General features: G+C 41.4%; 1 protein-coding gene, 1 long non-coding RNA gene and 1 pseudogene across 5 annotated transcripts; 2 read left to right on the top strand and 1 right to left on the bottom strand.

Annotated features, from left to right (window-relative positions):
* The first annotated feature begins 969 nt into the window (after positions 1 to 969).
* On the top strand, positions 970 to 5,691 carry LOC306994103. The gene is made up of 3 exons (XR_013796616.1): positions 970 to 1,138; positions 2,499 to 2,644; positions 3,618 to 5,691. It is a non-coding gene; the product is annotated as an uncharacterized lncRNA (long non-coding RNA).
* On the bottom strand, positions 3,626 to 6,043 carry LOC306994101 (serine/threonine-protein kinase pim-1-like). Of its 3 annotated transcripts, none has more exons than XR_013796615.1 (7): positions 5,885 to 6,004; positions 5,507 to 5,601; positions 5,335 to 5,385; positions 4,827 to 5,205; positions 4,571 to 4,747; positions 3,941 to 4,488; positions 3,626 to 3,860 (listed from the first exon to the last, which is right to left on the bottom strand). XR_013796615.1 is itself a non-coding variant. In XM_079604421.1 (7 exons), the coding sequence occupies exons 1-7, from the start codon at positions 5,991 to 5,993 to the stop codon at positions 4,299 to 4,301; spliced, it is 912 nt and encodes a 303-aa protein (XP_079460547.1). In that variant the 5' UTR covers positions 5,994 to 6,004; the 3' UTR covers positions 3,628 to 4,298. The 3 variants fall into 3 exon arrangements, 2 of the variants coding, with proteins under 2 accessions (XP_079460548.1, XP_079460547.1); XM_079604421.1 differs by having other exon boundaries at positions 3,628 to 4,310; positions 4,400 to 4,488; XM_079604422.1 differs by having other exon boundaries at positions 3,626 to 4,488; positions 5,335 to 5,601; positions 5,979 to 6,043.
* A 1,889-nt stretch (positions 6,044 to 7,932) lies between these two features.
* Positions 7,933 to 19,006, top strand: LOC306993739 (von Willebrand factor A domain-containing protein 5A-like; annotated as a pseudogene). Its single transcript, XR_013800733.1, has 17 exons — positions 7,933 to 8,181; positions 8,468 to 8,670; positions 8,746 to 9,165; positions 9,241 to 9,355; positions 9,429 to 9,604; positions 9,820 to 9,908; positions 10,002 to 10,146; positions 11,123 to 11,202; positions 11,281 to 11,395; positions 11,481 to 11,639; positions 11,733 to 11,836; positions 12,814 to 13,109; positions 16,582 to 16,606; positions 16,723 to 16,775; positions 18,256 to 18,374; positions 18,452 to 18,575; positions 18,689 to 19,006. The product of XR_013800733.1 is annotated as a von Willebrand factor A domain-containing protein 5A-like (transcript).
* Positions 19,007 to 19,523: the final 517 nt, after the last annotated feature.

A 19,523-nucleotide genomic window follows, 5' to 3' on the forward strand; every position in this document is an offset into this window, starting at 1 on the left:
TATTTTGGATTTTTCGAAAAAACTAGTGCTAGGTCTTTCGCCCGATCGGAACCAAACCAGTGCAGAAAGATTCTGTGGAGTCTGATTGTCAATGTTTTGTTTTGTTTTGTTTTTTTATCAAAATTTGGATTCATACCTGAGATGGGATGCTAATATTTATGAAGTGGGTGTGGCCACTTTTACTAAAACAGCTATAACTCTTGAACGGAATGAGATAATTTATGAATATGACCTATGTATGGGCTCGGTCTGTGGGCGCGTGAAAAAGAATGGAGCGACCGGCCACTTGGTGGCGCTATAAAAAAAACAACAACAACAACACGAAAACACCTATAGCTACGCGACAGTCAGTCCAATTGACTTGAAAACTGGCATGCGGTGTCTTTGTCCAATGTGACGCTATTGTCTACGAGGACATTTTGTGTATCTCGAAAAACACAGCTGCCGTAGGCCAATGAAATTCGAGCAGCTGTGTCAGACAAGGTTAATGGAGGCCGAATCTGAACGAATCTCACTGGCCCTATTTGACTCTCGACCCTAGAGGCCAGTGACAAATTCAAAAAGAAATCAGCCATCGGGCAATTTTTTTAACATGACCACAAAATTCATAACATATGTTAGAAATCCTTTGCCTCTAGGACCACCGCTGTCAATCGTTCGTTAAATATTGGAGATATTTCAAAAACCTCTCGACCTAGGTTTTCGTGAACTTTTGTGAACTAGTCCTAGCGTTTTTTGGCTCAACCTCGATACAGTAACTGTTAAAAAACTTTAAAGTGGTGATATAATGGCCCTTTTTACGAGATGTTAAATAAGTCTCTGATGTCCCCAGAGTGTGTATGTGAAGTTTTAGCTCAAAATATCCCACATATAATTTTTTTCTGCATGTTTAAATTGTCCCTTTTTGAGGGTGAGCAAAAACGCGTCGTTTTGTGTGTGGCCCTTTAAATGCAAATGATCTGCGGCAAAGAGGGCGGAGCTTCAACAGCTATTGTGTGTTAGCAGCTCCGATTACCTCAGGCAGAGCAAACTGCAATGTCAGAAAACTGTTCTGCCTTTTATGTTTAAACTGGAGACAGACAACGACAGAGATCGAAGAAGTGACAACATGTAGAATGAAACAGGACGTTTCAGAATGGTTAGTTGATGAATGAATGTTGTTGATGTGGAGAGTTAACTATCTTCAAGTAGCATATTCTGTCATGATAATCTATAAAATCGCTCGTGTGGGAACTGTTGTGAGATGCACACAGAGTGACATGCTATTGCATTTGTGTTACGTACTGAATTGCATGTGAAAAGATGGATGCGACAGCTTGAGCAAACTCAAATGTGCTCTAAGAACTCTTCCTCTTCTCAACATGGACTGCGTGTTCACAGGGGCGGGGCGGGGTTTACGTAAATTTTAGGGTTAGTGATGTCACTACCGGGAGGAATCTCGTGTAGTCCCAACCAGCGTTTGTTGTAGTTCTTAAAAAACTTTTATTTTCTTTTTATATTATTTAACATTATTTATATTTAATATTTCAAATATATTCCCTTTGCTTTGAACTTCAAGCCATAACTTTGCAGATGTTGTTTATGCTCAAACAGCAACATTACACACTAACTTAAGTTAGAAAAGAGAAATCATAAATTATAATCAACCACCCCTTTAAAACATATATTTTCATAGTAAATTGCATGTTTTGGCTGTCAGTTGTCTTTTCCATCATTATCTAGGAGGTGGTAGGCCTACAGGCTTGCTAAATAAAGCGCCTTATTTCAACCCCGTTATTTGCTGCTTGAAGCTATGGATCCGTTCCGCATATAGCCTACTAAATGAAACAAGAGCGTAGAGTAACATTCAAGCTATTTTAAGGCATAAATAAATAAATAAAGTCACAGGAAAAAACTGTTTAAATGTGTCATTTTGGTGATCAAAGATGAGTTAAGGGATAAAATTATTGACTACAAAAAATATTTTTGGTTTTAACATCAGGAGGAAAATCCCCTAACTGAAGAATCACCAATATGGAAGCTGCTTGGAAACTCCCTTTTGCTCATAATACTAAGGGGCACTGCATTTAATCGAATTAATATTCATAAGCCAAAGTTGCGCCTCAGTTTAAATGGGCAGTGCGCTTCTGGACACAATGTAATTAATATTCATGAGACATAACTTCAACACTCAGACTCTTTTAGCAGTGGTGATACAGCACCCTCGGGTAAACCATCTCACCACTTCCCTATTTGGCCGCATTAGAAACCACTGATCAAAATAACTCATTAACAGAATGGTGAACTGCAGTCTTGTGTCTGAGAAAAATGAGCCAGGTATGAATTTACCTCTTTACTGTTTCCTTACTTAACGTTTTTCAAATGTAGGAGAGCTGTAGTGTTTTTCACACATGGAATTTGTCGCGTGGGCTTTATCTCAGTATTACTAGCCTATATAATGAAGATAGATTTCAGAAGTCACATTCTTTGTTTTTTATTTATTTATTTTATAATTATAGGTCCTCTTTAACTCCTCCCGAGAAGGAGCTTGAAGAAATTGTCTACATCTACAGTCAGCCCTGTTACCCTGACCATCCCAGACTGGTACAACACCTCAACATGCATCTGGTTAGATGTCTAAGTGCCTGGGATGTACAGAATTACAGTGGGTTGCCTGAATCATTCTCAATGAAGCGTTGTATTTATGTTTTGGTTAAGAAGCAGGAGCCTCAAGTATTTTTAACTTGATCAAATGCAACCATCTTGACGAGAGATGCCCCAAAACAGAGTGATATGCCACATAATGGCCAAAGAAATCTGTCTAAAAGTGTGTTTGTTTTTAAAGGGAATGAATTAAGAACTTACCGTACATTAAAGTGTTTTACCACTTTCTCACAACTAAATTTGAAGCACAATTATCAGAATCAGAAGAATCAATCTTACATTTAAATGTCAAACAGTCTAGTCGACCTGTTGAGCCATTGTGAGGTAGGATGATATAGCATGTGTTTCTTTAATAAGATCAGAAACCAGTGATGTAACCTGGAGAAATATTCACAGAAATGTTAATACAAGCACAAGCGGAGGACTTCATCTTTACATAATGTGTCCAAATGTGTGAGGAAAGTTGTTTTATTTACATTTTCTGTGCAGTTTTAAAAATATAATGTCTGTTGTTTTTTCAGTTTGATGGATGATTATTACGTTGATTACACACCACAAGGTGATTTGTAAATATATTTGTAAATCTAAACTAATTACAACTGTACAAACAAACAAATATTACAAATTGTAAAAAACTAAATAAAAACGAGATGACATTATTTCACATATTACATTGCTGATCCTTACAAAAATTTGACATTGACTTGCCCATTGTAGTTTTCTTTCCTTAAAAAGATTCTGATTTCTGATTAATGATGATGATTATATTGATGATGATGATGAATGATGATGATGATCTACTCTAATTATCGAAAGTTTGAAATTGTGTGATACTTTTGGAGAGTATTGTTGAGAGTTGTATGATAAATTGCTTGTGATGTTCCCAATTTGTACAGTGAGTTGTTTTGGTTTAAAGCATCTGATAAATGACTAAATGCATATATTAATTTCAGACTTTTTTTTATTTATTTCAGAATTGCTTTTAATAGCTGGATGGACATCCATAATGAAACAAATTGAGCTCTGACATCAGGATGGTCGAGACGAAGCTCTGATTTCCGGACAGCTGTGGCAGGAACCTCTGAGACATGACGGGAAGCCTGAAGACCAGTCCAGGGCATCTCAGGCACCGGAGGATGAGTTCTGGCATTTGAACCTCTGAGGCGTCCATGACAAGAACTTCTCGGACCAAACAGCCATGACGGGAACCCCTGGTCCTGGACAGACAGGGTAGCTTGAAACAGAAACAGAGAGACATAAGCATCTGGGCCGGCAGTGGCAAGAATTATTAACTCACTGTGAGGCGGTAATGATGGGAACTTCTGGGACAGGGTGGACCAGACAGAAATAACTAGGAGCTTGGATACCGTTGTGGCTGAGATGGTCTTGAGTGCTGGCTTTGTGGCAAGAACAGGAATCTCTGGTGTGCCTTTGGCAGGAATCACTGGGGCAGCCATGACTGGGAGCACTGGTATTGAGGAGGCAGAGACAGACGGGTCTGGGCAGTCATATATCATATATCAGTCATATCAGGACCCTTGTTGTTACCGACTGTGACCGTGAAAGGGAGCTCTGTCATCATCGGAGAGGCACAGGTGGAGGCAGAAAGCTCTGGCATTCAGAGGCCATGATGGACGACACAAACTGGAGTGGGCTTATGTGACAACCTGAAACAAAACAGAAAAAAGAACAGATTTGACTTAGCAAATTCTTCCTATGAGAAAATAGAGTGATTTTTAGCCGAACTTGGATTCACCTTAAACCAGTTGTGAGACAGGATCAGCCCCAGACTAAGTCGCCGGCTTGGCTTCTCCTTCAGCAGAGCCCTGAGGAGGCGACAGCATTCTGTGCAGGAAGACGTCTGGTTATTACCTTAAACTTTACATCATGTTTTGTATGATTGTGAATTATTAATTCTAGATCTCACCTGCTGACAGGTTGGGTTTGGACCAGAGCTTCTGTTTCAGCAGCATCAGGTCATGGTCACTAGGGAAATGTCCACACAACATCACGAACATCAGAATCCCTAGTGACCATGCCGTCGCCTGCTCGCCGTAGTACTTCCCCCTGACGTAGTACTCGGGAGGACAGTACGCTGGTGTGCCTGAGGAAAGAGGTTTTGTCCGATGAGTAAGTTTGCAGTGCATTACCGCATAACTTTAGCTTTGAGTCACGATACATACCGGAGTATGACCTGTACGCCGAACTCCTCAGAATGTCCCCACACCCGAAGTCTATCAGCTTGACTTCGGATGTCTCGCCGTTGATCAGGAGATTTTCCAGTTTAATGTCACGGTGGAGAACTCTGCGATGGCAGCACACGTTGGCAGCGTGAGCCGTCTGCCTCATGATGTGCCGGACCTTCTCCTCACAGAGTCTTCCACCGTGACGGCTCATGTACTGGGCCAGATCCTCACAGGGAGAGGGACATTCGAGGACCATTACGAAGTGGTCAGGGTGGTCCTGCCAGTCCAGCAGCCGGATGATCTCTGGCACACTGGGACCTTTAGTCGCCAGGATGGTGAGGGCGATCTCTTTCGGAAGAGGCTTTGGATGATCAGGCTAGAAGAATTTGTTTGCAAATAAAGATTTAGCTCAGTCTTGGACCAGTTTGTTAATTGAATAAACAATCAAATATTTGTCTGTGATAAATGTTAATATGAGATGTTTTATATTGTTCAGCGTACTTACAATCAATATACATTCAGTGTCTTTCGTCTTTGTGACGTATTTCACGGCCACCTGATGAACCAAACAAACAATTAATTTGTGTGTAGAAGCCATGATTTACACTAGAGGCTTATAGTGAGTGATATATCAGAAGATAATTAGCTAGATCATGTTTAATTTATTTTTGACTTACTTTAAGATCATCCTCCAGACGTCTCCCTTCGTACACCACACCAAAACCACCTTTCCCCAGCTGATCACCAATAGTATAGTGACTGAAGATGTAGTCTATTAAAAGACAAAATAACATGATGTTTCAAACTGTGACAGCAGTGTTTTTTGTAACGTGACATGCTGTATTTATTCTAAAACTCATTTAAACTAACTTTCATATAATCTTTAGTTTGTTTTAGAGACTTTATAAAACGGTTAGTTCCAATCTTTGATTCTGATTGGTCAATAGCTGTTTTATTCTCCCGCTTCACTCAACGGTTTTATGTATCACTACACAACACCCCTAGCAACCGTTAGCAACTTAAACACATGTGAGAGATCGAGTCAGCGAGTGTACCTGCATTTACAGAAGACATAGCATTTTCCTTCAGGTCAGTCCTATATTCATAATAATAAAAAAATCCGTTTGAATGTCCGCTGCGAAATCTTGCCTTTTTAACAGTCATATCTGTCAGTTTCTTCTCCGTGATCACAGGTTTGAGTCTCAATGTAAAAGTCTTCTCTACTGACTGACTCACTCATAAAGACAGTCTTTGCCGCCATCTATTGGCGAAATAATGTAAACACTTCTGTTGCTGTTTACGGTCAGGGACTATTTTTTTTCCCCAGCGGAAGGAAGGCTTTTAGGGATTTTACGTCATGAAAGTTGCATAGATAAATATTTTTCGGCTTTAATATTTGCATTGTGTGGTAACGTTAACCGTTTTATAAAAGCAATAAGGTAACGTTACTCGAGGCTAGTGCTGTATCGTGAATAAGTCACTCCGCTTCGCGTCGTATTGCTTACATAATAGGCTAGGACATCAGAGACTTTTTTTATTATTATTTTTAATTAATGGATATTTATATATAGGTGATTGATTACCTTTAAATGTACAGTATAAACAAGATTCTCATTAGATGGTCTGGTGTAATTTACCATCACTACTTCTTCCTCCCCATGCTGCCTTCCTCTTCTCTCCCTTATCCTTCTGCTTCTCCTCTGCCTGACCTGAGCTGCTCTCTGGAGCCTGTTCTCTGTCAGCCCTGAAGAAAGAGACCAGCCTCCGCCACCACGTCTTCTTCCTCTTTCTTCTCCTCTGCACTCTCCCTGACTCCTTCCTCTCCTCCTCCTCCTCTCCTCCTCCACCACTTTCTTCTACTCTGTCCATCAACCTCCTCAACTCCTCATCAATTTCTTCCTCCTCTCCTCTCTCCATCACACTCCTCTCCTCGCCTCCTCCTCTCTCCATCAACCTCCTCAACTCCTCATCAATTTCTTCCTCCTCTCCTCTCTCCATCACACTCCTCTCCTCGCCTCCTCCTCTCTCCATCAACCTCCTCAACTCCTCCTCACTTTCTTCCTCTCCTCCTTGCTCCATCACACTCCTCTCCTCACCTCCTCCTCTCTCCATCAACCTCCTCAACTCCTCCTCACTTTCTTCATCTCCTCCTCCTCCTCCTCTCTCTATCACCCTCCTCTCTTGGCTGTTTCCCACACCAGCAGCATCAACAGGGGTCTCAGTCTCATCGCGAGGATGAGGATGTTGCACCGCCGTGTTGATGCTGGGTTTTGGGGGTGCACTTTGATGTTGATCGCACACCTCGCCAATCATCGGACTCACTTTACAACCTCGCTGTCCCATCGCTGAAAAACCACTGCTACTCTCGACCACTACAACAAACCCACAAAGTTTGTAAGACTGTGACGCGCTTATACAGTAAACCCGCGCGTTCGATTCCAATTCGTTCTTTATGACATCATCAGGGTCACACACACACACACACACACACACACACACACACACACACACACACACACACACACACACACATAATCTGATTTATCTCAATGTTTAAACTTTTTTTCCAATAATTTTAAAACATAAGCAAATTTTTACATTTTCTAAATATCTCCCTAATATAGACTATTTTTCATGAATTGCTGTATGTGACATTTTCATTATTGATGTTGTTTTTGTATGTTGAAACTAATAGGCTAATTCAATAAATATGTTTGCAGTGATATTCCTACATGTGGTTGTTACCAAATCTCTGGTCAACGTAGATGACGTCTAATTAACGTGTAATATGTTCAGATTTGATGGCAGTTTCTTGGAAGTTGAAGAGGGCGTAAACCTCCACTTCGCGTGCGGAAGAAACTCTTAAATTAGGAAAAGTTATTAAATATACAATTAAACGTTTTTTAAGTATCTGGAATTATCACTTCTGATGTAAGAATCAGCCATATATTTATAAACTGCTGTATAAAAAAATAGTTTGGAAGAAAAATCTCAGCGTTACGTCCCTTCTGCAGTTAATTAATATTCATGAGCCAAACCTGCGCCTCAGTTTAAATAGCAGGATCCGTGATCTTGAGTTTAACGCTCTTCTGACTCTGAAACTGCGGAGCGTTTCTTTCAAATACTTCCAGAAATCATCTCTTCTTTTCTCCAAACATTCGGTCGCGCCAGAAACTCTCAGAAACACTTATTTACTCATTAATTGAGTCTTCTATGAAGATTTAAGGCACATTTTAAAGGTGTATTTTCGTTTTTTGATTTTCTCTTTCGCTCACTTTTAAAGTAGGTCATAGTCAGTAACGCTGCGTGAGAATGATGAACTGCGGTCTTGTGACTGAGAACAATTATCCGGGTATGAATTCACCTGTTCACTTTTACTGTTTCTAAATGTATTTATTTATTAATATGTGGGAGAGCTTGAGTGTTGTTCAAACAGTGAAGTTTGTCGCGAGGAGGGCTTTATCTCAGTATTATTTTATAGTGAAGGTAGATTTTAACAGAAATATTGTTTCACAAATACCATATGTTATCATTTTTATTATTTATCAAAACGTTCTTGTTTTTATGCTAATATAGAGAGTCAAATAGACGTTTTGTGATGTGATGTTGTTCTTGTTCTGCTGGTTTGTGTGACTCAGTGCCTCTGAAGAGCATCTCAGTGGAGGTTCGTGTTCAGGATCATGTCTCCACAGTCTCCTCCACTCTGCTGTATGTGAATGAGGAAGAGCGCCCCCTGGAGGCCTTGTTCGTGTTCCCTCTGCCCGCTGATGCTGCTGTCTGCCACTTCAGTGCCAAGATCGGAGAGCAGGAGATTGTGGCAGAGCTGCAAGACAGAGAAACCGTGAGTCCAAATATAAGTCTGCTGGACATTCATTTGCATATTTTTTGCACCACATAACAAAATTGTGTCTTGCAGGCGAGGGATCGGTATGATGACGCTGTGAGTTCGGGTCAGCAGGCGTTTCTGCTGGAAGAGAGTGCAGAGAGTCCTGATGTGTTCGGACTAAGTGTCGGGTGTCTGTCGCCGGGTCAGAACGCTGCCGTCACCATCATCTACGTCACCGAGCTCGATGTGCAGGCCGACCACTCGCTGCGCTTCTGTCTGCCGGCTGTATTAGCGGAGAGAAGCTGATTCTAACACACTCTGTGTGTGTGTGTGTGTGTGTCAGGTTCAGGAGCTGGTATAGTCTCAGAGATTTCATCAGTATGTGGAGCTGTTCCCTACACGCTGACTCTCAGCGTCCATGTGAGCTCTCCAAAGCCCATCTCCAAACTAGAGTCCAACTGCACTCTGGATCCTCTAGTGTTCCTGCACTCGGATCACACTCAGGCTACGGTACTGTGTGTGTCTTCATGTGTTTATCTGGATGTGTGAGCACAGCAGTGTTATGCATGTGTTTTTTGTGTGTAGGTGAATCTGAGTCCTGGTCACATGTTTGATAAGGACGTCGAGCTGTTTCTGTACTATCAGGATCCCCATCAGCCCTCTGCTATAGTGGAGGCAGGAGTGGCCACTGCCCCATCAGGTCGGACCTGCAGATCACTGGCATTATGGGATTGAGTGATCAAGGTTTCACTGACTCTCTCTCTCTATTTCAGGCTCTCTGATGAGGGACCCAGTGGTCATGATAAGTTTGTACCCAGAATTCCCAGAGGAAGTGATGTCATCACTGGCAACACAAGGCGAGTTTATTTTCGTGATGGACAGATCGGGCAGTATGGGTGAAGTGATGCATCATGGGAAAGGAGCACAGATGCGCATAGAAAGTGCAAAGGTACGATTTAAGATTCAAAACATTATGCTTTTTAAGTGGAGGTTAAACACATTGATTTTGATTTTTACACATTCATAAACGTTGTGCATATTTATAACATTGCTACACTTTCTCTCCTTGTTGATCTTAAAGAATGGACTTGATGGACTGTATCACAAATAGAGTCAGTTTTGATGTCATGTTGAGTTTAAATACCTGGCCATGTCTCTCTACAGGACACTCTGCTGTTACTGTTGAAGAGTCTGCCCATGGGATGCTACTTCAATATCTATGGATTTGGCTCTCGTTTTGAATCCTTCTTCCCGTTAGTAACTAGATCTTCATTCATAGATGATCAGATATTCAGTTTTTAAATCTGTCATAGGAGATGAGGAGATGTTTGTGTGTTTCACTGCAGTGAGAGTGTCGTGTACAATCAGGACACAATGGATGAGGCTCTGAAGAGAGTGAAGGATATACGAGCAGACCTGGGCGGCACAGAGATTTTAGAGCCTCTAAAACACATCTACAGTCAGCCCTGTAAGCCTGACCATCCCAGACAGGTATAACAACACCTCAGCATGCATCTGAACGACACACTGACATTCATGTGAAAGTATCAACTAGGCTAAAAGAGTTTGTTCACCAAAAAATATAAATTTTAGCCATTATTTTCTCACCCTCATGTTGTTCCAAAACCATAAGACTTTTGTTCAACTTCAAAACACAACTGAAGATATTTTTTATGAAATCTGAGAGGTTTCTGTTCCTCCATTTAAAGTCCATTCAATTAATACTTTCTTTGATGCTTCATAAAGTTTATAAAACTCAAGTGAGCGTAAACCATATGAATCAAGCAGTTTAATCCAAGTCTTCAAAAGATGAACTTATAAACACTGATAAACACACATACATACACTCTAAATGTGTGAACATGTGCAGTTGGTGTTTTAACTTGTCGGTTTTTTGTGTGTGCTACTACTCTTCGCCACAATGGTAACCACAACATTCAATGATAGAAACTCCTCTAAATGTCATCTTTCCCGTTACTGAAAAACAAAGCAAAGGCTCTATGGTCTACTTAGGCTCACAATGTTAAATGCAGCCCTGGGCAATGGATCTGTAGTTGATGTTCAATGATGTTCATGCATGACGCGCCAGAAGAAACCTCATTGGTTCTCGTGTATTAAGCACACACCTTTGAATCTCTGTCTGTGTTTACCAAGTTTAGATGTGAATAAAAGCCTAAATTGAATCTGTTTATAATATACAGCAATCGTGTCTCTTCAGAAGACTTGGATTAAACTGCTCGATTCATATGGATTACTTATACTTATGTTTTATGAACTTTTTTTAAGTGTCAAAGTTTTGGGTAAATCTAATTTCAATGCCGGGACAGAAATATCAGGTTTCATTAAAAAATATTTTCATTTGTCCATCTAAGATAAACAAAAGGTTTACAGATTTGGAACAAAATTACATTATTTTCTTTTTTGGGTGAACTATCCCTTTAAGACTAAGATGCCTTTCTCTCTTCAGCTGTTCATCTTCACTGATGGAGAGGTGGGAAACACTAAAGAGGTGCTGGATCTGGTGAAACATCATGTTCACTCTCACAGGTAAAGGTCTGCTGGGTTTGATCTTCCCATCATTCATCTCTTCATCACTTACAGTAACAGAGTTTATTGTGTGTTCAGGTGTTTCTCATTCGGGATTGGTGAGGGTGCAAGTACCGCCCTCATCACAGGAATGGCCAGGGAAGGATCTGGTCACGCTCAGTTCATCACAGGCACCGACCGCATGCAGCCCAAAGTAAAGCTCTCCACTGGATTTCACAGGCTCAAATGTTTCCTAGTCAAATGTCTCAATGGTTTCTCTTTCTCTTAAACTATATCAGGTGATGCAGTCCCTCAGGTTTGCGCTGCAGCCTCCTGTGTTTAATATCTCTGTGGATTGGACCCTTCCAGATGGCGTTACTGTTGACACACTGTCTCAACCCATCAATGTGCTCTTCCAGGGTCAAAGGGCACTCATTTACGGCCAACTTAAAGGAGAGGTGGGATGATTTAGCATGTGTATCTTTAATGAGAATAAGAGACCAGTGTCTCTCATTTGTTTAGATGATAAAAAATCTGCCCCTCTCTTATAGAGTTCAGGAGGTTTTGAGGGAAAAGTGACGGTCAAATACAGGCTTAAAGATAAACCGGTAACAAACCAGCTCCACTTCTGCCTCAAACCAACTGAGGAAACTGGGTAACAGACAAACACGCAGAAACACATTGAATTGGATGACATCAACTCTTTGGGCCCTATCTTGCACCCAGCGCAATTGACTTTGAACACCGACGCATGTATCATTCCTATTCTGCACCCGCGCACAGCGGACTTTTCCCTCCACAGACGCACGTCGGTAAATTAGGAAATGAACTTGCGCTCGCGGGGGCGGTTCAGCGCAAAGAGGAGGCGTGTTCCGGCGCAAAACTTCCATGGTGCTATTTTCCAGTTTTAGAAAGCAATTGCGCCACTGACCAAGAAAAAAACAGTCTAAAGACAGTGGCGCGTTGCGCGTTAGTGATGTGGTATTTTAAGGGCGCGTGCTTGGCCATAATGTAACGTGTTAACGCGCATCCACTTTGATTCTCTAATATAAACAGACGCAGCAGTTTTCATCTTTGCAAATCATACATTATTACAAGGAAAAATATTAACACACGAGGGAAATAATTTTTTTGTGTCCGTGAAGATGTGAAAAAGATCTATCTAGATAAAAAAAAAAAAATCTAGATTAGGCTACACATTTACCCAAATTATACGCCTGTTTAACCGAAGCTAATGTGTGTGTTTCTCCCATCATCCCCAATGTCACTTCTCTGTGTTTTACGGCCCTGACGAGAACGTCGGTCTCCTCGGCTGTGAACTGCTCCTGGCGTGCACTGGCAAATCCGCCGTTATAATAGCAATCCGCCGTGGAACAAGCGCGCCGGCTCTTAAAGGGAATGTGAGAGGACGCTCTGATTGGTTTATTTCACGTTACGCCAAAACCACACCTATGAATAATGAAGCGACTTCAGACCAACCCCTGTTAGATTTGCACCAGGCGCAAGAGTCGTTTATCCGCCGGGAAAATAGCAACAGCGCCGGGATCCGCCCACAAAGCACTTGCGTTTCAGGTCGTTAAAATAGGGCCCTTTGCTTTTCAAATCCAACAAATTTCCTTCATGTTTTTGCAGGTTGTCCGTCCACCGGCTGGCGGCTCGGACCCGGATCCGTTCTCTGGAGCAGGAGGAGAGGTCATGTGGTGCAGATGTTGAGAGCATCAGGACCAGGATAGTGGAGCTCAGTGTTCAGGCAGGAGTGAGCAGTGTTCATACAGCCTTCATTGCCATTAATAAAGACAGCAGACAGACTGTGAAAGGACCCCTGCTGCACAGAAGAGTGCCGACACACGGTCGCAGAATGTTAGGACAGTGTCTGCCATTGGCTTCTGCATGGCAAGCACCAATCATATTTTCTTCAGTCCTCAATGGTGAGTACGGCCCTGTCCATATGACCTCATCATGTTGCATGTGAAGGCCGTCTAGTTACCATATCGGAAACAAAAACATTAGTTTGACTTTTTAATGTAAAAATGTCTCATCCTTTGACAGTACGAATGAATTAGTCAAAGAACAGATATCGAAAATCGCAGCTTTTTAAATGACAAGGTCCACTCACATTTTTCAAGTTAAAATTATAATTTCAACATGCTATAGTTCTTTGTCACTTAACAGACATGTGGTGAGTGCAACTCATTTTAATGTGAAATTAATTTGTGTTTTAGGCAAGTCTAAGGGCCCTATCTTGCACCCAGCGCAATTGACTTTGTACACCGACACATGTACCATTCCTATTTTGCACCCGCGCACAGCGGACTTTTCCCTCCACAGACACACGTCTGTAAATTAGGGAATTAACTTGCGCTCGCGGGGGCGGTTTAGCGCAAAGAGGAGGCGTGTTCTGGCGCAAATGCTCACTGGTGCTATTTTGGAGTATAAAAAAACACTGACCAGAAAAAAACGTGTCTGAAGACAGTGGCGCGTTGCGCAATAATCATATGCTATTTTAAGGGCGCATGCTTGGCCATTATGTAGCGTGTGAAAAACGCGCATACACTTTGATTATCTAATCTAAACGGACGCAGCAGTTTTCATTTTTGCAAATCATACATTATTACATGGAAAAATATTAACACACGAGGGAAATCATTGTTGTGTCCATGAAGATGTGAAAAAATAGGCATAAATCTAGCTTACACATTTACCCAAATTATTATACGCCTGTTTAACCGAAGCTAATTTGGGTGGGTTTCTCCCATCCCCATACAATGTCACTTCTCTGTCTTTCACGGCCCTGACGAGAACGAGAACTCCTCGGCTGTGAATCGCTCCTGGCGCGCGCTGGCAAATCCGCCGTTATAATAGCAATACGCCATGGAATAGCGCGTTTGCTTTTAAAGGGAATGTGAGATGGCGCTCTGATTGGTTTATTTCACGTTATGCCCAAACCACACCTATGAATAATGAAGCTACTTCAGACCAACCCCTTTTAGATTTGCGCCGGGCGCAAGAGTCATTTATCCCGCCAGGAAAATAGCAACAGTGCCCAAGACCCGCTCACAAAGTTACTTGCGCTTTGCGCTTTGCGCTTTGACACTTGCGTTTCAGATCGTTAAAATAGGGCCCTAAATCTTTTGGAGCCTTGACTGGTAAGATAATATATTGACTCTTCTTTTCAGTCTCATATCAGTGCTGTTTAAAGGAGCATTTCACCCGTGGGAACATTAATCTTTATTTAAAAAAAAGTGGGTCATATATGTAGTCGAAATGTCACACAAAGAACGAACAAGTGTCCGTAGGCGCACAGTGAGAGCACAGGCACTACCAGCTCGAGCCAGTCCGGGCTCCTCGTTCGCCACAGGTCTTCTCGCCTCCTGTCCCTCCTTCAGCCTCAGCTGCTCTTCGCTATATTGCAGCTTGTAAAGGTAGCCACGAACATCTGATTCGAGCATCAGACTTTCGAAATCTTCTTCTTCCATATCATATTGAGTACCTTCCGCCAATGTCGTAACTTCACATCTGGCTCCACAGCGCCTGTTAGCTTAGCTTCCAAACAAGATGGCGGATATTGCTTTTAGTTTCTGCTAGTGAAGTCCCACACCCACTGATCTGTAATAGGTCTGTAGCATGAGTGGTTCCCACCCCCTGGAAAAATGAGGAACGAGTGTTTGTAGTCTCAACCCCTCTACAAAGATATGGGACTTCCTACTTAGAATGACACAAAATGACGATTTTCACATCATTATACACAGGTTTCTTGTATACAAACAATACCGGATGCGCGCGCATCCAAGAGGCAAGACCGCTATATGTTATGCCGAGTTCTGTAAAAGAACATTGTAATTAACGTAGATTTCGCATTGTTTGTAAATTCTTGTTGACTCAATAATAAACTGCAATTTCAGAGTTGAATCTGTTTGCTTGTGTTTCATTTGCATATTAATATAACATTATGTAAAAAGTTAGTTAGTTGACTAGTATGAAATTGTCCAACTAAGTTTGCGAATCATAAAAACATGACATACCCTATGCATTTAGGTTAGTTTACAGCACAACAGCTCCGCGTCATCTCTGCTTCTGCTAGATATAGCCGTAAAGACTGTTGCTTTCTGCCTCTTAGATGCGCGCGCATCTACGTGATGACGTTGCACAGAAACCCGTGTATAAGCAGGAACTGCAACACTGAAATCCGTATTTCTCCCGTCTCAGGGGAAAATGAGGGAATAATGCACGACCATTCAAAAATATGACTGGGTGTCACGGGTATGGTGCGGATGAAGACAAAGGCAAAGGCACAAAGCTCCAATTCAAACTTTTACTATAATAAAGCTTACACAAAACGGAAACACTCACGATACACTGTAACATAATCAAACACAAACATAAGCATAAGCAAATATTGACCGACAACTGAAGGGAGAAAGACAGTAACTTAAATACAGAGGATGACGAGGGTACAACAGGTGAAGACAATGAAGGGTGATTAACTGATTAACTAAACAGGTGACGAAAATGAACTAATGAAAATGACGACAGAGATGATGAAAACACTGAAGATGGAAAACAAACTAAAAGTCCATGATAAACAACAGAAAACACATTAACAATGTGACAGAACCCCCCCCTCCCCCCAGGCGCGTCCTCGCGCCGTAAAACATCCAAAGGGGTGGGAGGGTGGGCGCCCTGGAGGCTGATGAACAGGTGGCCGATCTGGAGCAGGAAGCCTCCAGGGCGGAGCAGGACGTTCAGGTGGCCAGGGCGGAGCAGGATGAGGGCGTGGCCATGGCGGAGCAGACGGACCCTCGGGCGGCCATGGCGGTGAGGACCCTTCGGGCGGCCATGACGGTGAGGACCCTTCGGGCGGCCATGGCGGTGAGGACCCTTCGGGCGGCCATGGCGGTGAGGACCCTTCGGGCGGCCATGGCGGTGAGGACCCTTCGGGCGGCCATGGCGGTGAGGACCCTTCGGGCGGCCATGGCGGTGAAGACCCTTCGGGCGGCCATGGCGGTGAAGACCAAGAAATTAGTTTTGCATTCATTCAAATATAAAGCTTCACATAAGGTGTTTGTGCATGTTTATTTTTCTTTAGAGATGGCAAGATCCTAATGTGGTTCTGCAAGAAAAATAAATGTTTACACACCGAAGGCCATTTCACAAACTTCTGTCAGGGCTCTGACATTGTGATGCACATCATCATTTATCATTCAGAGATTACTAAACAAATGTGTTTCATTTGTGCTGATCATAAATGTGTTCATGCCTCATTTTTTTCTGTTACTTTGAATTTTTCTACTGAAACAAGAGAAACGTACATTCATTTTAGAGAACTCGTTGATTGTTAGTGAAAATATATTTCTTCAGATTTACTAAAGACATGAATTCTCTTGTTTTCTGTCTTTTCAGGGAGAAAACCTTGGCCTATTGGAAAGTAAGACAATGAATCCAAAGTGATTGACCTGTTTTTGTGATGTGTGTGTGTGAGTTTTATTTCAAACTCTGTGAACCTCTAAGTCACCTTATGTAGTTAATGATTGTTGTTGTCAGTTGCAGAGATTCTAGAGAGTCTCATCAAGCAAAATCTCTAGGCGAACAAAGGGGTATACTAACACACACACACACACACACACACACACACACACACACACACACACACACACACACACACACACACACACACACACACACACACACACACACACACACACACAGACTGGGTTTTATGGGGACTTTCCATAGACATAATGATATTTATACTGTAAAAACGGTATATTCTATCCCCTGAATGCAACCATAACAGAAAAAAATCTGCAACTTTACATTTTCTAAAACTTAATTTACCATGATTTATAAGCTCTTTTCCTCATGGGGACCTAAAAATGTCTATAAAAAAAGAAAAGAAAAGAAAAGAAGGTTATTACTGGGACATTTGGTCCCCTTTACGGGTTTACCACACACTAACTGCTAAACAATTCAATTCACGTTTATTTGTACAGCACTTTTCACAATACACATCATTTCAAAGCAGCTTTACAGAAAGTGCGCGAGTCCACATTACAATTTAGAGTGATCTGTTATCATCAGAGGTAACTAAGTTAAGTATTTCAGAAATGTACATACCGGTATAAGTTAGAGAAAAATTTATTAATTTAAACAATGTAATAATTTAATGCAGAAACAATGTGCTCATTGAAGTAATGAATACTTGTTTGTTAAAGGAGAACTCCGGTCAATTTTAACATTGAGTTCAATTTTTTGTACATTTGGAGTGCTGTCAATACAGAGAACAACGACAAAAATCGGTGTTGCCTACAGCGTGTTATCCTCTTTTTAAAATTTGCACCCTGTTGACTTGAATGGGGCAAGTTTTAAACCTGCTTTTATTTCTCTTATCATCCTTGATGTGTCATACAAGTGCCCAGCCATGTTGAGTGATTCCTTCAGAGTGAACACGAGTGAATCTGACTGCAGTAGATGTGAAAGATATGAATAAAAATGATGTTATATCAGCCAGCGCAAATACCTGTATTTAGTTCCTGTTTTCGGTGGAAGTCCAAAGTAGTCGATTGTCGAGTTCACCCGCATAGGTTTAGTTACCTATGATCACGCGTGTGAACTCGACAATCGACTATAGGATAGGATAACACGGTGTAGGCAACACCGATTTTTGTCGTTGTTCTCTGTATTGACAGCACTCCAAATTTACAAAAAATTGAGCTCAATGTTAAAATTGACCGGAGTTCTCCTTTAACAAAATATGACATTTAGAAAATATAGCATTGAAATGAAGATTTCAATGCATATAGACGAAACAAGAGATGAGTCTTTTTATTATCTTGAAAATACAATTTTATCTCTTCTTTTTTTTTCTTCTTTTTCAAATTTGTCTATAATTGCCTCAACTTTTGATAGTACGATTAAATGAGTCAAAGAACCGATCAAGAATGTTATGCTATTGTGTCATTCCTAACATAGTTCAATATTAAGGTCAAAATAACCAACAAGGACAAAGAGGCAAGACATTTCTGGATTTTTTTTCCATGAATGCACAAATAACTCTATATGTGTGTTTAACTGCAGACCCGTTACTCCAGCTGGTTTCTCTCCAAAAGGCGTCGGGCTGCTGGGATCTGGACGTCACACTGGCTGATGCGTTTGGGAAGACGGAGGATGAGCTGACCAATCAGAAACCAGCACAGGTGAGAGATGTGATGAATAATAAGACAGTGATGATTGTGTCCAGTAACTAATGCAGTGTGTGATGGTCTGTACACAGGTGGAGGGGTCAGTATGGGCCACTCTCCTGGCTCTGATCTGGTTATACGGCTGTAAAATAGACCAGCGGGTCGAGTGGCAGTTTGTGGCCATGAAGGCAGCGTCATGGATCCGCTCTCAGAAAGGTGAGATCTCCATTCTAGACAACATTCACTCACTCAGCGTTCATCAAGAGACGCTTCAGCAAATCTCTTCAGTTCTGACACACACTGATGATTTGAGTGTGTGTGTGTTTCAGTGGGCGATCTGTCCGAGTGTGTGTGTGTAGGTAATGTCCTGCTCGGATGTCAGGTGACCAAAGACACTCTGGGAATCTGAAGACGTCAGTGTTTCTACTTCCTGTGCCGTCAGAAGACAAAAGAACTGTTACAGTTTCATTTACTGTATATGTTAGTGTTTCATTAGAATTTAGTTCTTATCTTAAATCAACACCATATTTTTATATTAAATATTTTAAGACTCATGATAATGTTTTTGCTGTTTTGAAATTGAAAATAATTTTAATCAGATTCATTGGACGAGTCCTCAATCACTGAGGATACTTTTACACAGCAACAGAATCCTGTTTAGATGCTAAAATGATTATGTTCACACAAACATGTTAATGTTGAATTATGGCAGCAAAGACTACTATTAAAGTGATAAAATATTTAAATAATCTTTGTGATTCTTTTACATGCAATGAAAGTAAAAAAAAAACACACACCATAAAATAGTCCATACAGTACATTGAAGCCATTTAATACCTTACTATGTTTGAATTTCACACACAGGAAGCCTTCATTTCAACATACATTTCATTTCACAACTTGTTGAGTACAAATATGATATCATGTTCTCTCCATTCCTCAATGCTTCATGAGCGAGCAGCATCTGGTGGTTTCTTCACAATAATGTACAAAGTCACAAGGCACTTCCTGTAAATCAATTCTATCAAAACACCTGCATTTTCACCTCTAGCTTTGGATCAAAGCATCTGATAAATTACTTTTTTTTAATTCCGATTTGCTTTCACTGGCTGGATGGACACAGAATGAAACAAATGGAGCTCTGACATCAGAACGGTCAATTTA

The sequence above is a fragment of the Phoxinus phoxinus genome (genome assembly GCF_949152265.1).
Source record: "Phoxinus phoxinus genome assembly, chromosome: 25".
In the NCBI taxonomy this organism is placed as follows: Eukaryota; Metazoa; Chordata; class Actinopteri; order Cypriniformes; family Leuciscidae; genus Phoxinus; species Phoxinus phoxinus.

Coding starts and splice junctions, on each gene's coding strand:
- LOC306994101 (XM_079604421.1), bottom strand. CDS start 5,993: ATGACTGTTAAAAAGGCAAGATTTCGCAGCGGACATTCAAACGGATTT. Junction 4,748..4,826: donor GGCGTACAGGTCATACTCCG/GTATGTATCGTG, acceptor CTCTTTCCTCAG/GCACACCAGCGTACTGTCCT. Junction 4,489..4,570: donor CAAACCCAACCTGTCAGCAG/GTGAGATCTAGA, acceptor CTTCCTGCACAG/AATGCTGTCGCCTCCTCAGG.